The 20,591-nt window shown below is 40.6% G+C and overlaps 1 protein-coding gene and 1 long non-coding RNA gene across 7 annotated transcripts in view; both read right to left on the minus strand.

Annotated features, from left to right (window-relative positions):
- LOC122459667 overlaps positions 1 to 20,591 on the minus strand; it is a 1,177,620-nt gene that overhangs the window by 685,266 nt on the left and 471,763 nt on the right. The gene's annotated exons all lie outside the window — the stretch shown is intronic.
- Positions 1 to 20,591, minus strand: part of PPP1R21 (protein phosphatase 1 regulatory subunit 21) — a 68,385-nt gene that overhangs the window by 6,627 nt on the left and 41,167 nt on the right. For all 6 annotated transcript variants that reach the window (XR_006280488.1, XM_038396010.2, XM_043512303.1 and 3 more), the window contains 5 exons: positions 15,929 to 16,021; positions 12,375 to 12,611; positions 7,406 to 7,441; positions 2,507 to 2,623; positions 1,113 to 1,211 (listed from right to left, as the gene is read on the minus strand). Coding sequence is in view for 5 of the 6 variants with exons in the window: in XM_038396010.2 (XP_038251938.1) it covers positions 1,113 to 1,211; positions 2,507 to 2,623; positions 7,406 to 7,441; positions 12,375 to 12,611; positions 15,929 to 16,021 (582 nt within the window). In the remaining variant the exon portion in view is untranslated. The remainder of the gene's footprint in view (positions 1 to 1,112; positions 1,212 to 2,506; positions 2,624 to 7,405; positions 7,442 to 12,374; positions 12,612 to 15,928; positions 16,022 to 20,591) is intronic.

Raw genomic sequence — 20,591 nt, forward strand, 5'->3', positions numbered from 1 at the left:
ATGGTTCAAAGCCAGAAGGAATACTACACTGTGGCAACTACCACTCATGGAAAAATAGCTTTCTTCCTCTAAAACTTTTCCAAGCCAAAAATGGTTTGTTTAAAAAGTAAAGAATCATCTTCTCATTACAGTTAGCACTGGTTTGAACTCACTGAATATGGGGGGGGGGTCAGAAAGTTAAACCTCTCTAAGTTCCTGTATACTTATGTATTTACAATTTTCTCTTTTCTCATTCTCTCAACTATCTTGGTTCAGTTCTCTGGATTTTAAGTGCAAATAGTGCGCGGTGCATTTTTGCAGAGCTATTTTTCAAGGAACTAAAACTGACAAGTCCACAGTCTGATAACCATGGTTAAAATTACTTATTTTATTAAGTTGCCATGTGGGTTTTATAACACACCATCAGTCTTCCAGGGGAAGGAAAAAAAAAGTAAAGGCTGAAATAGTCTTAAAAATCCCAGCTGCTAGGGAGGATGCCCCAATGTACATTTATGATTCTGGGTTTTACTGGGAAAGTGAATATATGTAACTGCGTCTCACACAGTCTCTCTGCTAGCTAAGTTCTTGTATGAAGTGAAATTGACTTTTCTATTTTAAAGCGTTCATTGAGCAAGAACCTTGTCAATTTCTCCTCTTCAGCCAGCCTATTAAAATGCAGAGTGGCAAGAGGAGAGAAGGGACAGTAGATGCATATACATTATAATGTTTTGCCCCCAGCCAAGCAGCTGGGATTTAACCATAATTTTGGAAGCCAAAAAAAAAAAAAAAAAACAACCCCACACAAATACAAACAAAAAAAACCCCCCCAAAAAAACAACCAAGGATAATAAAGGGTAAAAGGGACAATATTTGCACAAGATATGTTTACATTAAAATGGTATCTCAGTTACTGTAAGCATTTTCTCTATTTTTTAAATTAGACATACTCCATTTAATACTCAATCTTCGATAATTTTAAACATGTGTATTAGTGGGTTTGGTCTGCGATTCTACTCACATGCCATGACAGTTTTCACACTTAGCATGGGACGTACAGTGGGTTTTATGTTTTTCCACCCACAACTATCCCATGGAGTGTATCCATCGAATTGCTTAGCTAACATTTCACTTGCCTGTAATCTACTGATGCTTTGACTAGCTAATTTCATCTCCTCCACTAGTGATTCCTTAGACTTCTCAGCTAAAGATAATCTTTTGGCAAGCGCTCGGCACTATCAAAGAAAACAAAAATAAATCAGTCAGCAGAGTATTGTACATAGCAAATTATTTGAGGCAGGGTTTTTTTAAAAATCTAAATGTTTGGGCCTTTCAAAATGTAAAGTTTTTGGTTTACAGAAATAAGCTTTTATACAGAACTTCACAAGCTAAACAGTAATTTAACATTATAAAAAACTAAAGTTTCAGGTTTTATTTATTTTATAGACAAGCACCTTACATTTTAGACACTATTTGTAGAAAATATCTGAGATCAGAAGGATCTATTAGTTTTGTTTGAAGAAAATATAAAAACAAATGAGATCTCAAGATGCCACGCACATGCACATATTGCTTAAAATGTCAGTATGGAAGGATGGTTCTTCCACATTATCTCATTATCTGCCATACCAATAATAGTTGTGCATATTAAAGCTGACAAAGCAAATCTAACCAAATATGGGGCATGTTCTACAGGTGTTTCTGGCAAAATTGCTCATCCTATGAGGAGCATTTATCTGATTCTAAAATTAAATGCAACAAATGCTTTAAAACAGTTCTCAGTTTGCAAAGAAGTCAAGCAAGCCAAATTATACAACATTCTCCAATTTTTAGGTGAGAGGTTTGTTCTAGTGCTTCATTATCAAATTGCTAAATTCTTTGAAATTACTGTAGTTGGAACAGCAAGCGGGGGCTAACATCCCTGCAATAGAAATATTGTTAACTCGTACATGCCAAGGAGGAGGGTGTGTCAAAGCAGGACCCAGAGGGGCTAGAGCGGCCACTGCGGGGACCAGGATTGGGCTGGGGAACAGCTGCTGCAGTGCAGGGATTGGGTTGGGGAGTGGGACCCAGAGGGCCTGGATAAGGCCCAGGTAGGAACCCCAGGAACCTCCTTCCCAGCCTGGAGCCAGCTTCTCTCCTATCCTGCCAAAGTCTCAGTATCTCCCTCTGCCCCACCTGGCATTAAGGCAAGGACTTAAATTCAATTCCATATAGTTTGGTAGCTAAAGCCAGCAATAAAGCAGGTGTACCACCTATATCTAGGCGACTTAAAACCAATGTGCTTTCTTATTACCAAATGCAACCGATTAACAAGTGAGCAATTATTCAAAATTAAGAAACTGATGCAACACACAGCAAGTACAGCCTTTTATGAATACTACCCCAAAACCAACCAAACTGCAGGAACAAATCATCGGATAGATTGTCCATGGTGTTTTGGTAGGAGCCTGCCGTTCCTAACATTGATCTATAGAAAGTTCAGAAAGGAGTGACTGTTTTCAGTACAGAAGATTGACTGGATACTCACCTCAGCATGAAAATGTACTGACTTGCTGTCAGCCAGCTGTAGGAGAGACGTAAGTTCTACTATCCTTGCCATATAGTGATTTTTTATCAAGTCTTCACGGGACTTAGCATCTGGAGCCTGAAGAGTGAGAGCTCATGTGATCAAACAATTAACATGACTTTATCTTTACTAGAACTAAAGCCATAACCGAGATCTTTATACAGGAAAAAGTTTTTTTTTTTTCCCCTAAGTGGCAAGTTGCCCAAATCGGATAGACTATTTATAAAGCATGTAAAATTTGACTGAGCTTGGCACTTCTTAGAGCAGACACATTTATAAAATAAAAGCAGTCTTATCAGATATTGTGCACCACTACTAACTTGAGTCTTCTGAAAAAACAATGCTAAAACTCAAGGTTATATTTTATGTAGTTGAGCAAGGAGTAGAACATACAACAGACAATTTACATTAAAGGATTTCTGGTGAGGATGCAAATCCTTGAGGACAACCTACTGTCCCCTTCTCACCACACAATTGTTATCTTGGCTTCTCTAGCAAAGACAGAATTCTCAAAGATGGCCAGGACATTAGCAGTCCATAGACATTAGGAGCCACATTTTCAAAACTGCATGTGCATTTCAGAAGTTTGATTAAAGAAATCTGACTTTAAATTTTTGCAGAAATGCCACACTTTTCTGTGGACGACAATGAATTACCAGCTTGGGGCAACTTTCATACTACATTTGCACCGTCTTTCATTTAAGTTTTGAAGTTCACACTAGACAGACTTTTATTTTAAAGAATTCTTATACAGCTAAGTCACATGGCTTAATATGTCTTTTATAAAGAAGCACTCAGTGCACTTAAACCCCATCTCATCTTCCAACAGCTTTTAGAGTAACCTTACAGTTCAATTTTCAGAGTAGCAGCCGTGTTAGTCTGTATTCGCAAAAAGAAAAGGAGGACTTGTGGCACCTTAGAGACTAAAATTTATTTGAGCATAAGCTTTCGTGAGCTACAGCTCACTTCATCAGATGCATTCAGTGGGGAGATTTATATACATAGAGAACATGAAACAATGGGTGTTACCATACACACTGTAATGAGAGTGATCACTTAAGATGAGCTATTACCAGCAGGAGAGCTGGGGGGAGGGAGGGGGGGGGAGAAAACCTTTTCTAGTGATAATCAAGGTGGGCCATTTCCAGCAGTAGACAAGAACGTCTGAGGAACAGTGGGAGGTGGGGGAAATAGTTTTACTTTGTGTAATGACCCATCCACTCCCAGTCTCTATTCAAGCCTAAGTTAATTGTATCCAGTTTGCAAATTAATTCCAATTCAGCAGTCTCTCGTTGGAGTCTGTTTTTGAAGGTTTTTGTTGAAGAATTGCAACTTTTAGGTCTGTAATCGAGTGACCAGAGAGATTGAAGTGTTCTCCGACTGGTTTTTAAATGTTATAATTCTTGACGTCTGATTTGTGTCCATTTATTCTTTTACGTAGAGACTGTCCAGTTTGACCAGTGTACATGGCAGAGTGGCATTGCTGGCACATGATGGCATATATCACATTGGTAGATGTGCAGGTGAATGAGCCTCTGATAGTGTGGCTGATGTGATTAGGCCCTATGATGGTGTCCTCTGAATAGACGTGGACAAAGCTGGCAACGGGCTTTGTTGCAAGGATAGGTTCCTGGGTTAGCGGTTCTGTTGTGTGATTGCTGCTGAGTTTTTGCTTCAGGTTGGGGGGCTGTCTGTAAGCAAGGACTGGCCTGTCTCTCAAGATCTGTGAGAGTGATTGTCGTCCTTCAGGATAGGTTGCAGATCCTTGATGATGCGTTGGAGAGGTTTTAGTTGGGGGCTGAAGGTGATGGCTAGTGGCGTTCTGTTATTTTCTTTGTTGGGCCTGTCCTGTAGTAGGTGACTTCTGGGTACTCTCCTGGCTCTGTCAATCTGTTTCTTCACTTCAGCAGATGGGTATTGTAGTTGTAAGAATGCATGATAGAGATCTTGTAGGTGTTTGTCTCTGTCTGAGGGGTTGGAGCAAATGCGGTTGAATCGTAGAGCTTGGCCGTAGACAATGGATCGTGTGGTCTGGTCTGGTCGAAAGCTGGAGGCATTTAGGTAGGAATAGCAGTCAGTAGGTTTCCGGTATACGGTGATGTTTATGTGACCATCACTTATTAGCACCATAGTGTCCAGGAAGAGGATCTCTTGTGTGGACTGGTCCAGGCTGAGGTTGATGGTGGGATGGAAATTGTTGAAATCATGGTGGAATTCCTCAAGGGCTTCCTTTCCATGGGTCCAGATGATGAAGATATCATCAGTGTAGCGCAAGTAGAGTAGGGGCATTAGGAGACGAGAGCTGAGGAAGCGTTGTTCTAAGTCAGCCATAAAAATGTTGGCATACCGTGGGGCTATGCGGGTACCCATAGCAGTGCCGCTGATTTGAAGGTATACATTGTCCCCAGATGTGAAATAGTTATGGGTGAGGACAATGTCACAAAGTTCAGCCACCAGGTTTGCCATGACATTATCGGGGATACTGTTCCCGACGGCTTGTAGTCCATCTGTGTGTGGAATGTTGGCGTAGAGGGCTTCTACATCCATAGTCGCCAGGATGGTGTTTTCAGGAAGAACACCGATGGATTGTCGTTTCCTCAGGAAGTCAGTGGTGTCTCGAAGATAGCTGGGAGTGCTGGTGGCATAGGGCCTCAGGCCTGAGAACATTCCCCCCCCACACACACCCCTTCCAGAATCACTAACCCAGGAACCTATCTTTGCAACAAAGCCCGTTGCCAACTGTGTCCACATATCTATTCAGGGGACACCATCATAGGCCTAATCACATCAGCCACAATATCAGAGGCTCGTTCACCTGCACATCTACCAATGTGATATATGCCATCATGTGCCAGCAATGCCTCTCTGCCATGTACATTGGTCAAACTGGACAGTCTCTACGTAAAAGAATAAATGGACACAAATCAGACATCAAGAATTATAACATTCAAAAACCAGTCGGAGAACACTTCAATCTCTCCAGTCACTCGATTACAGACCTAAAAGTTGCAATTCAACAAAAAAAAAAAAAAAAAAACTTTCAAAAACAGACTCCGATGAGAGACTGATGAATTGAAATTAATTTGCAAACTGGATACAATTAATTTAGGCTTGAATAAAGACTGGGAGTGGATGGGCCATTACACAAAGTAAAAGTATTTCCCCATATTTATTTCCCCCCCACCGTTCCTCAAATGTTCTTGTCAACTGCTGGAAATGGCCCACCTTGATTATCACTACAAAAAGGTCCCTCCCCCCCTAAACTCTCCTGCTGGTAATAGCTCACCTTACCCGATCACTCATTACAGTGTGTATGGTAACACCCATTGTTTCACGTTCTCTATGTATATAAATCTCCCCACTATATTTTCCACTGAATGCATCTGATGAAGTGAGCTGTAGCTCACGAAAGCTTATGCTCAAATAAATTTGTTAGTCTCTAAGGTGCCACAAGTACTCCTTTTCTTCTTACAGATCATGTCAACAGAATTGCTCTCTGAAGGATCAGAGAGAAAAACATTGCATCTTAGCCCAATGTTCATGCTGTGATAAGAAATGCTAGCTTTACTTCTTTAGTACCACTAAAACATAACATTTGGTGTGACTGCCAGTCATGTTTTATTTGGTCTAATCGCCTGTTTAAATAAAGAATAGTATATTTTTAGGGCACTTAAAATGCATACTATAGGAGTAAGGAAGAGGTTATCCAGGCACATTCCCCATTAGTTGGACTGAAAGACAAAGGAGGTAGGAAAGGGAAGGAGTTAGGAGAGGCCTATAAATGTGTGGTTTTTTGCTGCTTCAACCCTCCTTTGATCATCAATCTGAGGTTTGGAATCCAGCTTATGTCACTGAAGTACAAATACAGAGCTACGCTTTCTAAAGCTGCAGAAAACTTGATAATTTGAGAGTGCAGCTCACATCTTGTTTAATTCCTTATCTGAACACGTCTGTTGAATAAAACCAGAGCTATAAGCTATTATCAGAGTTAGATCAAATTGGAGAATCAAGTATGGATTACCGCCAATAGGTAAGGCTGCAAGTCTGTCACGGATTCTGTGACTTTCTCGGATCTCTGACTTCTGCAGCCTGCTGGTGTGCCTGATCACAGGGCTGCCTGAGCACCTTGGGTGGCCCTGAGGCCTGCTGCACCAGCCCCCCCCAGTAACAGCAGTGGTCCTGGGCCACTCCTCCCCCACCACTATCGGCATTCCTGGGCTGCTGACACCCTGCCCCCCCGCCCCAAGCACCAGCAGGCACCCCAAATACACGCACATGCGCACACACACACCCCAGCACCAGCAGGCACCCCAGAGCTGCTCCCTCTCCCCACAGAGCCTCACAGAACAGCCAAGATTTAGTCACGGACAGATCACCAGGCCATGAATTTTTGTTTATTGTCCATGACTTTTACTAAAAATACCCATGACTAAATCTTAGCCTTACCAATAGGAAATGAACAACAAATTTATTAGAGCATAAGCTTTCGTGAGCTACAGCTCACTTCATCGGATGCATTCGATGCATCCGATGAAGTGAGCTGTAGCTCACGAAAGCTTATGCTCTAATAAATTTGTTAGTCTCTAAGGTGCCACGGGTACTCCTTTTCTTTTTGCGAATACAGACTAACACGGCTGCTACTCTGAAACCTGTCAATAGGAAATGATGAGTTTCAGATGGTCTTAGGGAAAAGTTATTGTGCAAGAATTCATTCTTACCACATTGTACTAAATAACTCCAGGGGTCTCCAAGTAACTGACAGAGTAACTTGGTCATGCACAAGTTTTAGTACTTTCTGAATTATACATAGTATAAATCTTTATTACATATAATGATATGTATCAAACAGTCATAAAGTACCTCTTTGTTGTCAGTAGTCATGGTCAACATTCCAATCTAGAACAAGGGAGAAAATAAAAAACTCAGAACTGTAAAACAAGACTCCACTCCACTAGGTCACTTTGACACCTAGTTATAAAGAAAAGCAATAAGGTGATAAAATTTTTTAAATTCAAAATCTCAAAGACTGCTACAAGTTATGAGGCTTTGCTCATATACGAGCAATTCCTGAGGGTGCAACACTAAACTAAATTTTTAGAAGTAAAATTTCTAATTAAATTATACCAGAGTACTAGATGCACAGTATTTACGAATATTTCACAATGAGAATTTACAAATAGTTACAGTATCCAGGATACTTAAGGATTTTTCCCTTCAGTATAGATAAAGGCTAAACCAAATACTTATAGAAACTTTGTGCAGAGTTATGAAGCTAGCTGCTGACTAGCCAAGGAACTAATGAATTTTTTTTTTTTTATTTTCCTTTACACAGACCAAGGATCATCTGAAGAATGATCCCACCTAACATTAGCCAATACTAGTCAGACTGATTATAATATCTCTCTCAATTTATTGCAAGAAATAGACAAATCAAGTTCCACTGTACTAAGATACTTCCTTAGGCCTTCTTTTGATGACAATGAAGTCCATCTTGAATTTCTTAGAACTCCTATTAAAATATTTTTCTCTGTGATCTCTCTCATTCAAACAAACTGCCAATGCAATCTGTTGTATGCAGTGTAGTTGTAACGGTCTCGGACCCAGGATATTAGCGAGACAAGGTGGGTGAAGTCTTTTATTGGACCAACATCTGGCTTCATAATTACTTCACCTTGGAAGTAGTTTCTCTTCTTCCTACTCACTAAGTACTCCATATACAACCATTTTTAAACTAACATTAAATCAGGTTTTCCTCTGCAGCACACAAAATTCTAGGTTTCCTTTTTCACTTCAGTCTGCTTCTGTGTTCTATCCATGACTGAGTCTGTCCACAACTGTAAAGTGGAAATTTGTTAAACATACTGCCACAGTTTGGACAGATGTATTTCTACTGTTAACAAGGCTGACACACTGGATGAGATTGCTGTAGTAGGGTAGGTGGTGAAAATGAAATGAAGTCTATTGATGAATATTTATCACCCAACTCTCCAATAGCAATTATTTCAATTGTCAGCTACTGTTTCCTAATGACGAGTGTTAAACGTAGAAATGAGTATTTCTAAACTGTTTCCCTTTGCCCACTGAGCTAAGTGTTCAAAAGCTGGCATGAGCACAAATCTTCATAGGCTTATTCTAGGGTGCAAATGCAGTTTAGGAACATACTTTACACAGATGAGGCTAAAGGACAGGGAAAACCAGTGAAACTTGGAGACAGCTATGGAAAGGTAATGAATGCAGAGCTTCTTCCATTTGGGTACAACACAGAGCATGCATCTGCTTAACTTTTTTTAGGGTAACTTTTAAGCCTACTTGTTTATCCTCTCTTCTATTTTGCAGTGCCCTAGCATCTTGGAGTTTGTTCTCTTGTTTTCCCCATAGTTCTGTCCCAATAAAGATGCACAAGGTCTCCATGTCAGATTCCAGAGGATGTTCCCAATTGTTACTTTCTGCTTTTAAACATCTTCTTTAACTCACGCTAGCCCAGCTATGTAGGAAAGATTCATTCTGGCAAAAATAAAGATGGGACTTCTAGAGCCAATGACACACCTTTAAAGAAACTAGAAGGATCACAGAAATGTTCCCAGAAGCTACAGGCTAAACAAAACTGTGCCTGGAATATATACTTTTACTTATTGTCAACATCACATGTCAAAAGTGTGTGTTTTAAAGGTCATCAAGTTTTAATTTTGTGAACCTCAAACTGTCATTAAATAAATTTTCCATCCTATCATGACACCCTTCAATTTCCCACAACTGAAAATTTAAAATATAAATTATATTTAAAAAAAACCCTGAATTCTGCCAAGCCTACTTATCACACATGCTTTATGGGTCTTCATCTTCAAGTAGTATAATCAGTAAAATGCTAGGGCGTCCCCCAGAAGTAGCATGCAACCACTTTGCCCAATGGCTGTGGAAAATGGGAAAAGCCTACTGCATTCTGGGCTCATGGGGCTAAAGAAGCGAGCCCAAGATTTACATACGGTTTCTTTAGATGTGGGAATAAGGAATGTGAAATCAAGAGAAGAAGCTGAGACACTGAAAAGAAGAAGAGTGCACATTGCTTGTATCCAAGAGACAAAATGGAGAGGGTCGAAAGGAAGAGTGACCAGCTCATAAAAGTTAGACGAAATATTTAAATGTTATATGTGGATGTGTGCCACAGGTCAGTTTTATGACTGAAGAAAAGGAGGAATTCCAGATCAAGATGGACCAAATAAGTGAAATACCACAAGCTGAATACTTATCAGAGCAGATCTCAACAGACATGTGGGAGAACATAGTGAAGGCTATGACAACCATCACAGAGGATGAGGCTTTGGAACCACAAATGAAGCTGGTGAGGATACCTTAGGTTTAGCCAGAATCCATGGCCTGATTGTCAAGAGAGAGGGAGACTTAATTACATAGAGAAGCGGTGCCCACAAGTACCAGATCAATCACTTCCTGACTAAAAGAAAGATCATTATATATAAGGATTGCAAAGTGATCAAGCTTTACAAGCTGGTAAAGAAAAACACAGTGGATGCAGAAGTTAAAGGTCAGTCATCGAAAGCCATATATACAGGACTACTAACAAAGGAAGGGGGAAAAAGAATATATAGATTAGCCAAAATTAAGCAAAGGCCTTAAACATAGGACTTGGGAGCCATGAAGCAAGTTAAAGATGAAAACAGAGTACTGGTGGAAGATGGTGAAATCATTAGGAGGTGGCAGCGGTTTTATGAGAAACTACTCAATGAAAAGAATGCAAAAAACCCATTGAGGGAAGTATGAGCAGGCAACCACCTCTCAAGACCTATCATCATGGTGGAGGCTCAGACATTGCGACACATGATGAAATATGGGACAGTGTACCCACTGAGGCACTTGAAGCATTCGGTCGTGAGGGAGTTGTGGTGCTCAACTTTTTAAATGTAATTCTCCATAATGGAAAAATGCCTGATGAGTAGAGGAAGAGCACATTGTTCCCTATCTTCAACCCTAAAGGAGATGTGCAAGAATGTAGTAATTACTGACCCACCAAGTCAATGAGTCACATGATTAAATGGCTGGAAAGAATTACTGGGAAGAACTGGAGCATAAAGTGACAAACAATTTGGGTTTATGACAGGAAGGTAAATGATGGATGCAGTGTTTGCAGCCCAAATATTGCAGGAGATAGAGGAAGAAAAGCAAGGAATTGCACTTAATGTTTGTGGATTTAGAGACTGCTTATGACAGAGTTCTTATATAAAATTTATGGTGTTGCCTGTAATTGCACATTCTGCCAGAGATATATGTTCAGACTATCATGGACATATACGAGGATAGCACAATAGTAGCAAGAAGCTGCTGTGGCTACAGCAAGTCATTCACTGTGATGGTAGGTCTAAATCAAGTATCAGTGTTAAACCCATTTGTATTTGTGATTGTAATGGACACCTTGATGCAGGAGGTTAGGGGAGAGGCTCCATGCAGTGTGGTTTTCGCTGATGACATTATGTCATGGTCTGATGATAAATATTAACTGAAAAGAGACCTAGAACTATTGGAAGTCACATTAAAAGAAAACGTCTTACAAATCAGCCAATACAAAATGGAATACATGCAATGCTTCCTTGAGAGGGACAACAAGAAGCCAGTAAAACTCGACGGTGTAGAGTTAAAGTCTATGCAACAATTTAAATACCCCAGTTCAGTGTTGGGCCATGATGGGAATGTGGATGCAGATGTTGGAAGCCACATGAAGAGTGCTTGGTCTAAATGGACCAAGTTGATAGGAATTATCTGCAGTAGGAATTTTGTAAGTAAATTACAGGCCAAAGTGTATAAAAGATGATTAGGCCAGCCCTGAAGTATGGGTCAGAATGCTGGCCAACGAGGAAGAGAAAAAACTACTTTACACTGCCAAAATGAGAATACTCAGATGGACTCAGAGTAAGACAGGAGCTGATAGGGTACGCAATAAAATGGTACAAGCAGTGATGCAGGTATCCTCCATTGTGGAAAAGGTGAGGGAGTATTGACTGAGATAGCTGCATCATGTGAGATGTTTGCCAGAGAGTACAAGAGCTAGTAATGGGACAAAGACCACAAGGAAGACTTAGAAAAAGGTGGCTCAAGACACTGAAGGAGAACATGAGAAAGGTTAATTTCAGCTTGGAAGACACACTTGACAAGAATGCTTGGAGACAAAGAACACAAGCCATCGACACCGAACAACAGGACACGCCAAAGGCAAAGAAAGTTAATTCTGTTATAAGCAATCACAGGTCCACATTATTCAATATAACAAATATACACCATCAGTTCAAGGAAGCTATCCTAGTTACAATTTATTAGCAGTTCAGGAATTTGATATATTACAGGTTAAGCAGCATTTGTATCTTCCAACTATGCTTAAGTAGTCTAAAAATATTGTCTGTAAGAGAAATGTAAATATTTCAGGACAACTCTAAGTAAGTTACCTCTTGCAGGATATCAGCTCTCTAAAAATCAGAATCAAAAGTATACAAAGTCAGTTCTTTACATCTCCTGCCAATGTGACTTTTGTGGACCTATAAGTAATATTAATGAAGTTGCAGAACAAGTCAGGTGTGTCTAAAAAAACCCCAAAAATACAAAAAACAAATCACTAAGGCCTCCATTCTGCAGGAGACATCACCTGTCAACTTGATTTAGACTCAAAACTGCTTTAAATTTATTTTAGATGATTTCATAATAAAACCTCCAATGATATTGTTCCATTGATCCAACATTACCACCAAAAAGTTGCTGTTTCCAAGTGTAAAAGATCTTTCCTCCAGCACGCTGAGAAATAAAAGGATTTGAGGAAAAAGTCACTTACCAGACTCATTCTTTTAACAGGCTCCCTTGAAGTCTTTTTTATGGCTTCTTCCTTCTCTTGTTCGGCTGCATTCAACAGAAATGAATTTTCTGGCATAGGCTCAATCAACTGTCCACTAAGTGAGCTCTTTAGTTTCTGGTTTTCTTTCTCTAACTTAATTTTGGCTAGCTGGGCCTCAAGCATCCAATGTTCCTTTTCCTGCTCCAGTTTTGCAATCTTCTCCAAACTTTGCTGGACCTTAAGGAAAAGATAACGGTGTTTGAACTGTAGAATGTGAAGTGTTGGGAATTAAATTAAGAATTACCCGAACACATATGGTCTAAGTAAGTAAATGAGATTAGATGCTACAGCAGGTTAATGCCTAAAGGCCCAAAGTTCTAGGTTTAATATGCTTAGGTCAAAAGTAGAATGCATTTAATGGTTTCAGTTGGTCCCTACTGGATAAATGCTCACATCACAAATAGTCAGCACAATTGGCAATCTTCTATTAAGGGGAATCCAGGGCTAGAATAGCAGAGTAGTTGTAGGTCAGGATTAGAAGAACTGTGTGTGGAAATCTGAACAGCAGCATGCCTGGCTCCAGCCAGCCATTTCACAGCTTTAAGATTCATAGATACTAAGGTCAGAAGGGACCATTCTGATCATCTAGTCTGACCTCCTGCACAGTGCAGGCCACAGAATCTCACCCACCCACTCCTATGAAAAACCTCACCCATGTCTGAGCTATTGAAGTCCTTAAATCATGGTTTAAAGACTTCAAGGAGCAGAGAAGCCTCCCTCAAGTCAACCATGCCCCAGGCTACAGAGGAAGGCGAAAAACCTCCAGGGCCTCTCCAATCTGCCCTGGAAGAAAATTCCTTCCTGACTCCAAATATGGCAATCAGATAAACCCTGAGCATATGGGCAAGATTCACCAGCCAGATACTACAGAAAATTCCTTCCTGGGTAACTCAGATCCCATCCATCTAATATCCCATCTCAGGGGATTTGGCCTATTTACCCTGACTATTTAAAGATCAATTACTTACCAAAATCCCATTATCCCATCATACCATCTCCTCCATAAACTTATCAAGTAGAATCTTAAAACCAGATAGATCTTTTGCCCCCACTGCTTCCCTTAGAAGGCTATTACAAAACTTCACTCCTCTGATGGTTAGAAACCTTCGTCTAATTTCAAGTCTAAACTTCCTGGTGGCCAGTTTATACCCATTTGTTCTTGTGTCCACATTGGTGCTGAGCTTAAATAATTCCTCTCCCTCTCCTGTATTTATCCCTCTGATATATTTATAGAGAGCAATTATATCTCCCCTCAACCTTCTTTTAGTCAGGCTAAACAAGCCAAGCTCCTGAAGTCTCCTTTCATAAGACAAGTTTTCCATTCCTCGGATCATCCTAGTAGCCCTTCTCTGTACCTGCTGCAGTTTGAATTCATCCTTTTTAAACATGGGAGACCAGAATTGCACACAGTATTCTAGGTGAGGTCTCACCAGTGCCTTGTATAACGGTACTAAAACCTCCTTATCCCTACTGGAAATGCCTCTCCTGATGCATCCCAAAACCGCAAGATTTGCAAGCTGATAACAAACGTTGCAAAAATAAAGGCAACAAACAAAATACAAATTAAATTTATGGGCTGCAATCCCTCAAGAGCCATAGAAAAATATTTAGTCTTGGAAAATTTCACATACATTTCATTTAAACTCCTCTTCCCTAGTACACTCTAAATAAGATCTTTTCCGTTTATTAAAAGCTCATTAACAACCCACTGATTTCTCTGAACTGATCAGGTAGTTAATATCTAGAGCAGGTGTTCTCAAACTTCATTGCACCACGACCCCCTTCTGACAACAAAAATTACTACAAGACCCCAGGAGTGGGGACTGAAGCCTGAGCCTGCCCGAGCCCCAGTGTCCCAGGCCAGGGGGCCAAAGACGAACCCCAAGGGCTTCAGCCCTGGGGAAGGGGGACTGTAACCTGAGCCCCGCCTTCAAGGGCTGAAACCAAAGCCTGAGCCCTGTCACCCAGGGCTTCAGCCCCAGCAAGTGTAACACCAGCCATGGCAACTCCATTAAAATGGGGTCGTGACCCATTTTGGGGTCCTGACCCACAGTTTGAGAACTGCTGATCTAATGTGGTTAGCCTCTGCTTTAGCTTGGCCCCAGTCTATCCAAACTAGCCACTACCTAATCCCTAAAAAGTTTGACATATACTCAGAATATGGATCTCAAGAGAATTAAATTTTGTTTAGCTTCCTCTTGCCCCAGAGCTTCTCCAAAGCTTACAGATCCTCTATGACACTTCGTAATTCATTTTTTCCTGCTAGTGACCATTTAAGATGCATAGAATGCATTTTAAATTCCAAGTAATCAAATAGAAGATATATTTTAAATTAAAAATCCCTTCAGATAAATATACTTCTACATAATCTTACCTCCTGAGTGCAGGAATACAATAAGAATGGTAATGCCAGATCAAACACACCATACATCTGAGAATAAGAGCTAAACACACATTTGTGAACTGAAGGAGGACACAGTTGACTGGAAAGTAAAGTTATGAGAAATAGTACAAAGTCCTAGAGATCATTTCTTTAAAAAAAACCAGAGAGCAAGAAATGACCAAATTGAACAGGAAATGCTAAATAATACATGCTAGACTAAATTGCATACATTTTGCGTTTCTTGCCAAATTAAGTATTCTGTAAAAAATAATCTGATCTCATGTTTACAATGGAAAAATTAGCATAATGCTGCTGTTGAAGTGGCCTATCCTAAAGTATTGTGTTATAGGAAAGAAAACTCCACTCTTTCTGGATACTGTTTGGCCATAATACAGAAAGCTACTGTTCACTGTAAAGTGAACAAATGGGAAATCTACAAACCAATCTGAAGTCTCAAATTGAGGAGGGCCATTTGTTTTATCAAGTAACAACCCCTCTGATAATTTCTTGCATAACAGTGCAGCATATTATTGTGAGGAATAAGATACTCATCCTGAATCAAAAGTATTGTACAGCCCTTTATTTACTTTGTCAAATCGGTTTTCGTATTTGGTGGTGTAATGACAACATTCTAATTAAAAATGTAACTTCAGGTGAGTGATAAGTAATTAGGTTGTCATATCAGTTCTTCCTTCTCAGAAGAGCACGCAAACTTCAGTTTAGTGACTGGGCACAAGTTTCCTTCTTTGTAGTTTGTGCCAGGCTCAAACCAAATCAAATTCCCTTTTCCATCCCACATCTACAATTCCAGAATTCTCTTTACTAAAAGGTTACGACTGTCTTCCTACTATAGAAATGTGAACTAAACATTCATCTATGAAGAAGGCTCAAGAAAAGTTCTCCCTAATAAGAACAGATTTTATAGATCAGCTTGCAACTAATTACAGAAATGGTAAAGCAAGTATAATCTGTCAGTGTTTACAGATAAAAAATTGAAATTTTAGATTTATAACATGTACTAATTTGAGTTAGTCTGCGTGACCTTTAGACATAACTTTTTTCTAACAAAAACAGCGTGCAAACACATTTGTCAACATATATACAAGAATACCTGTTGTGCAAGACCTTCTCTACTTTCTGTGGAACTCAGAAGAACTCTGCGATTGGCCAAAGCCTCTTCATAAGGCACTGAATCTGAACAGGGCTATAACCAAAGAAACAACAAAAACTTTCACAGTAAATCAGGTTATATATTTTCCATATTCTTTTCTTGTTCTCCTCCTCCCTGCCTCCCCACTGTCCTTAGAATCATCACAGAATATCAGGGTTGGAAGGGACTTCAGGAGATCATCTAGTCCAACCCCCTGCTCAAAGCAGGGCCAATCCCCAACTAAATCATCCCAGCCAGGGCTTTGTCAAGCCTGACCTTAAAAACCTCTAAGGAAGGAGATTCCACCACCTCCCTAGGTAACCCATTCCAGTGCTTCACCACCCTCCTAGAGAAAAAGTTTTTCCTAATACCCAACCTAAAACTCCTCCACTGCAACTTGAGACCATTACTCCTTGTTCTGTCATCTGAGACCACTAAGAACAGGCTAGATCCATCCTCTTTGGAACCCATTTTCAGGTAGTTGAAAGCAGCTATCAAATCCCCCCACCTTGCTAAAAACAAGGTGAAGAGTTCTGCTTCGCATGTTTAAAATTTCTTTCGTTTGGTTTCCCTATCTGCTAATACAAACCACTTGGGTCTCCAACGAAGGCAAGATGATTAGTACAGTACACATGCCACTTAGGACATGTTTGAAGTCTACTTAACTGGGACATCCCCTCAGGAATCAATGTAAGCTTTTTTAGGAGATTTAGTGGTGCTTGAATCTTTTTGTTTAGCAGGGTTCATTATTTGCAAAGCACTTTTTCATCTTTATATACAAATTTTGTGTTTCCACTTTATGCTGTTTTTGTCAGTTTCCCTCTCTAACTGCAGACAGCTGCAGCGGCACAGGAGCTAGCAAACAGAGCTTTAAACAGGGGAGTTTGAGTGGGAGTTCTGTTGGAGGAGAAGGTAGTTGTACTTGGTTTTGTATTTTTAGTATTTGTGTGTGTGTGTGTGTATATAGGGTTTTGTGCTGGGAGAGCAGCTGAGCCTGATTAGGGGGTGGGGCTTTGTGCTGAGAGAGCAGCTGAGCCCTGCTTAGGGGGTGGGGCTTCTGACTAGGGGCCCTATAAAGGTAGCCAGCCAGTCAGGCAGTGACACAGACAGCTGCAGCGGCACAGGAGCTAGCAAACAGTTGTAAACAGGGGAGTTTGTATTGTGGTGCTTGTTTGGGGTTTGTTTTTGCTGGGGGGGTGGTCTTTTCGGTGTGGCTTCTGTTTCACAGATTAACAGGACTTAAGTGGGAAGGAGATGACAGATACAGAGGCAGCTGTGGGAGTGACTCCTGTAGTGAAAGACACATTGAGGATGATTGGATGTGGAAGCTGTGGTATGTACATGATCCTGGAGGGGGGAACCGGTAAGAGTTTTTTCTGCATGAAATGTCGTCTGATAGAGCTGATGGAGGAAAAGATCCGAGGTTTGGAGATGCAGGTGGAAAGTCTGGTTGAGTTTAGGAAGGGGTTTGAGCAGATGATGGAGCAAAGATATGAGGTATCTGAAGGGAAAAGCTCAGACTCAGATGGAAGCAGGGCTGGGGAATTTTGAGGAGAGACTGGATGAGGAAAGTGGTCAGTGGAAACATGTGACTCAAAGAACCAGGCAGAGAAAAAGACGGGCTAGTGAAGGAGAAATAGAGCTTAGGAACAGGTTTGCAGAGTTGGAAAATGAAGAAGGGGCTCAGCAGGTACTTGTTGAAGGTGGAAGGGTAAGGAAGAAAAGAGGCTAGTCCTACAGAAAAAGGGGGAGAGTCAAGGGAGACTACACCAAATATGAGCCCCAGGAGGATACAGGATGGGTTGAAGAAGATTGTAAGGGAAAATAGGAATGGAAAGAACTTGCAGCCAGAGGGAACAGGGGAGAGACTGGAGAATAGCACTGTCACCAGGAAAAGGCAGGTCTAGGTGATCGGGGACTCTTTATTGAGAAGAATAGACAGGCCTGTAACTAGAGCTGATCCAGAGAATAGAAGGGTGTGCTGTCTTCCAGGTGCTAAGATACGGGATGTAGACCTGAGGTTGAAAAGGATCCTAAAGGGAGCGGGAAAGAATCCCCTAATTATCCTTCATGTGGGAACAAATGATACGGCTAGATTCTCGCTGGAAAGTATTAAGGGAGACTATGCTAGGCTGGGGAAGACACTTAAGGAAATTGAGGCTCAGGTGATCTTTAGCGGGATCCTTCCTGTTCCTAGAGAAGGGCAACAAAGGTGTGACAAGATTATGACTGTCAACAGATGGCTTAGGCAGTGGTGCTATAAGGAGGGCTTTGGGATGTATGGCCACTGGGAGGCATTCACGGACAGAGGTCAGTTCTCTCGGGATGGACTTCATCTGAGTAGGAAAGGAAATAGACTTCTAGGATGGAGGCTGGCACAACTGATAAAGAGAGCTTTAAACTAGGAATTGGGGGGAGATGGATGGGAGATGTCCAGAAAATCTCCACACCAGATTTTAGCATTGAGAGGGAAGATGATGAAGTAAGAAAGGATACAGCCATGGGTAGGAGAATGTATATAAGGAGCGAGGGCGGTGTGGATACTAGTCTAATAGGTTATACTGGCTGTAGAATGACTGTGCCTAATAGGGTACAAAATGTGAGCAAGTCCAAACAGCAAAAATTAAGATGTTTGTACACCAATGCGAGGAGCCTAGGTAACAAAATGGAGGAACTAGAGCTACTGGTGCAGGAAGTGAAAACAGATATTATAGGGATAACAGAAACATGGTGGAATAGTAGTCATGACTGGACTACAGGTATTGAAGGGTATGTGCTCTTTAGGAAAGACAGAAACAAAGGTAAAGGGGGTGGAGTAGCATTGTATATCAATGATGAGGTAGAATGTAAAGAAATAAGAAGCGATGCAATGGATAAGAGAGTCCGTCTGGGCAAAAATTACATTGGGGAAGAAAACTAGTAAAGCCTCTCCTACGATAGTGCTTGGGGTGTGCTATAGACCTCAAAGATCTAATTTGGATATGGATAGAGCCCTTTTTAAATGTCTTTAATAAAGTAAAATACTAATGGAAACTGCATGATCATGGGAGACTTTAACTTCCCAGATATAGACTGGAGGACCAGTGCTAGTAATAATAATAGGGTTCAGATTTTCCTAGATGCGATAGCTGATGGATTCCTTCACCAAGTAGTTGAACTGACTAGAGGGGATGCCATTTTAGATTTAAATTTTGGTGAGTAGCGAGGACCTCATACAAGAAATGGTTGTAGGGGACAATCTTGGCTCAAGTGATCATGAGCTAATTCAGTTCAAACTAAATGGAAGGATTAACAAAAATAAATCTGCAACTAGAGTTTTTGATTTCAAAAGGGCTGACTTTCAAAAATTAAGGAAATTAGTTAGGGAAGTGGATTGGACTGAAGAATTTATGGATCTAAAGGTAGGAGGCCTGGGATTACTTTAAATCAAAGCTGCAGAAGCTATCGGAAGCCTGTATCCCAAGAAAGGGGAAAAAATTCATAGGAAGGAGTTGTAGACCAAGCTGGATGAGCAAACGTCTTAGAGAGGTAATTAAGAAGAAGCAGAAAGCATACAGGGAGTGGAAGATGGGAGGGATCAGCAAGGAAAGCTACCTAATTGAGGTCAGAACATGTAGGGATAAAGTGAGACAGGCTAAAAGTCGAGTAGAGTTGGACCTTGCAAAGGGAATTAAAACCAATAGTAAAAGGTTCTATAGCCATATAAATAAGAAGAAAACTAAGAAGGAAGAAGGGGGGCCGCTTAACACTGAGGATGGAGTGGAGGTTAAAAATAATCTAGGCATGGCCCAATATCTAAACAAATACTTTGCCTCAGTCTTTAATAAGGCTAAAGAGGATCTTGGGGATAATGGTAGCATGACAAATGGGAAGGAGGATATAGAGGTAGGTATTACCATATCAGAGGTAGAAGCAAAACTGAAACAGCTTAATGGGACTAAATCGGGGGGCCCAGATAATCTTCATCCAAGAATATTAAAGGAATTGGCACCTGAAATTGCAAGACCATTAGCAAGAATTTTTAATGAATCTGTAAACTCAGGAGTAGTACCGAATGATTGGAGAATTGCTAATAGTTCCTATTTTTAAGAAAGGGAAAAAAGGTGATCCGGGTAACTACAGGCCAGTTAGTTTGACATCTGTAGTATGCAAGGTCCTGGAAAAAATTTTGAAAGAGAAATTAGTTAAGGACATTGAAGTCAATAGTAAATGGGGCAAAATACAACATGGTTTTACAAAAGGTAGATCGTGCCAAACCAACCTAATCTCCTTTTTTGAAAAAGTAACAGATCTTTTAGATAAAGGAAATGCAGTGGATCTAATTTACCTAGATTTCAGTAAGGCATTTGATACCGTGCCACATGGGGAATTATTAGTTAAATTGGAGAAGATGGGGATCAATATGAACATCTAAAGGTGGATAAGGAATTGGTTAAAGGGGAGACTGCAACGGGTCCTACTGAAAGGCGAACTGTCAGGTCGGAGGGAGGTTACCAGTGGAGTTCCTCAGGGATCGGTTTTGGGACCAATCTTATTTAATCTTTTTATTACTGACCTTGGCACAAAAAGTGGGAGTGTGCTAATAAAGTTTGCAGATGATACAAAGCTGGGAGGTATTGCCAAT

Source organism: Dermochelys coriacea, chromosome 3 (genome assembly GCF_009764565.3).
Source record: "Dermochelys coriacea isolate rDerCor1 chromosome 3, rDerCor1.pri.v4, whole genome shotgun sequence".
NCBI lineage: Eukaryota > Metazoa > Chordata > Testudines > Dermochelyidae > Dermochelys > Dermochelys coriacea.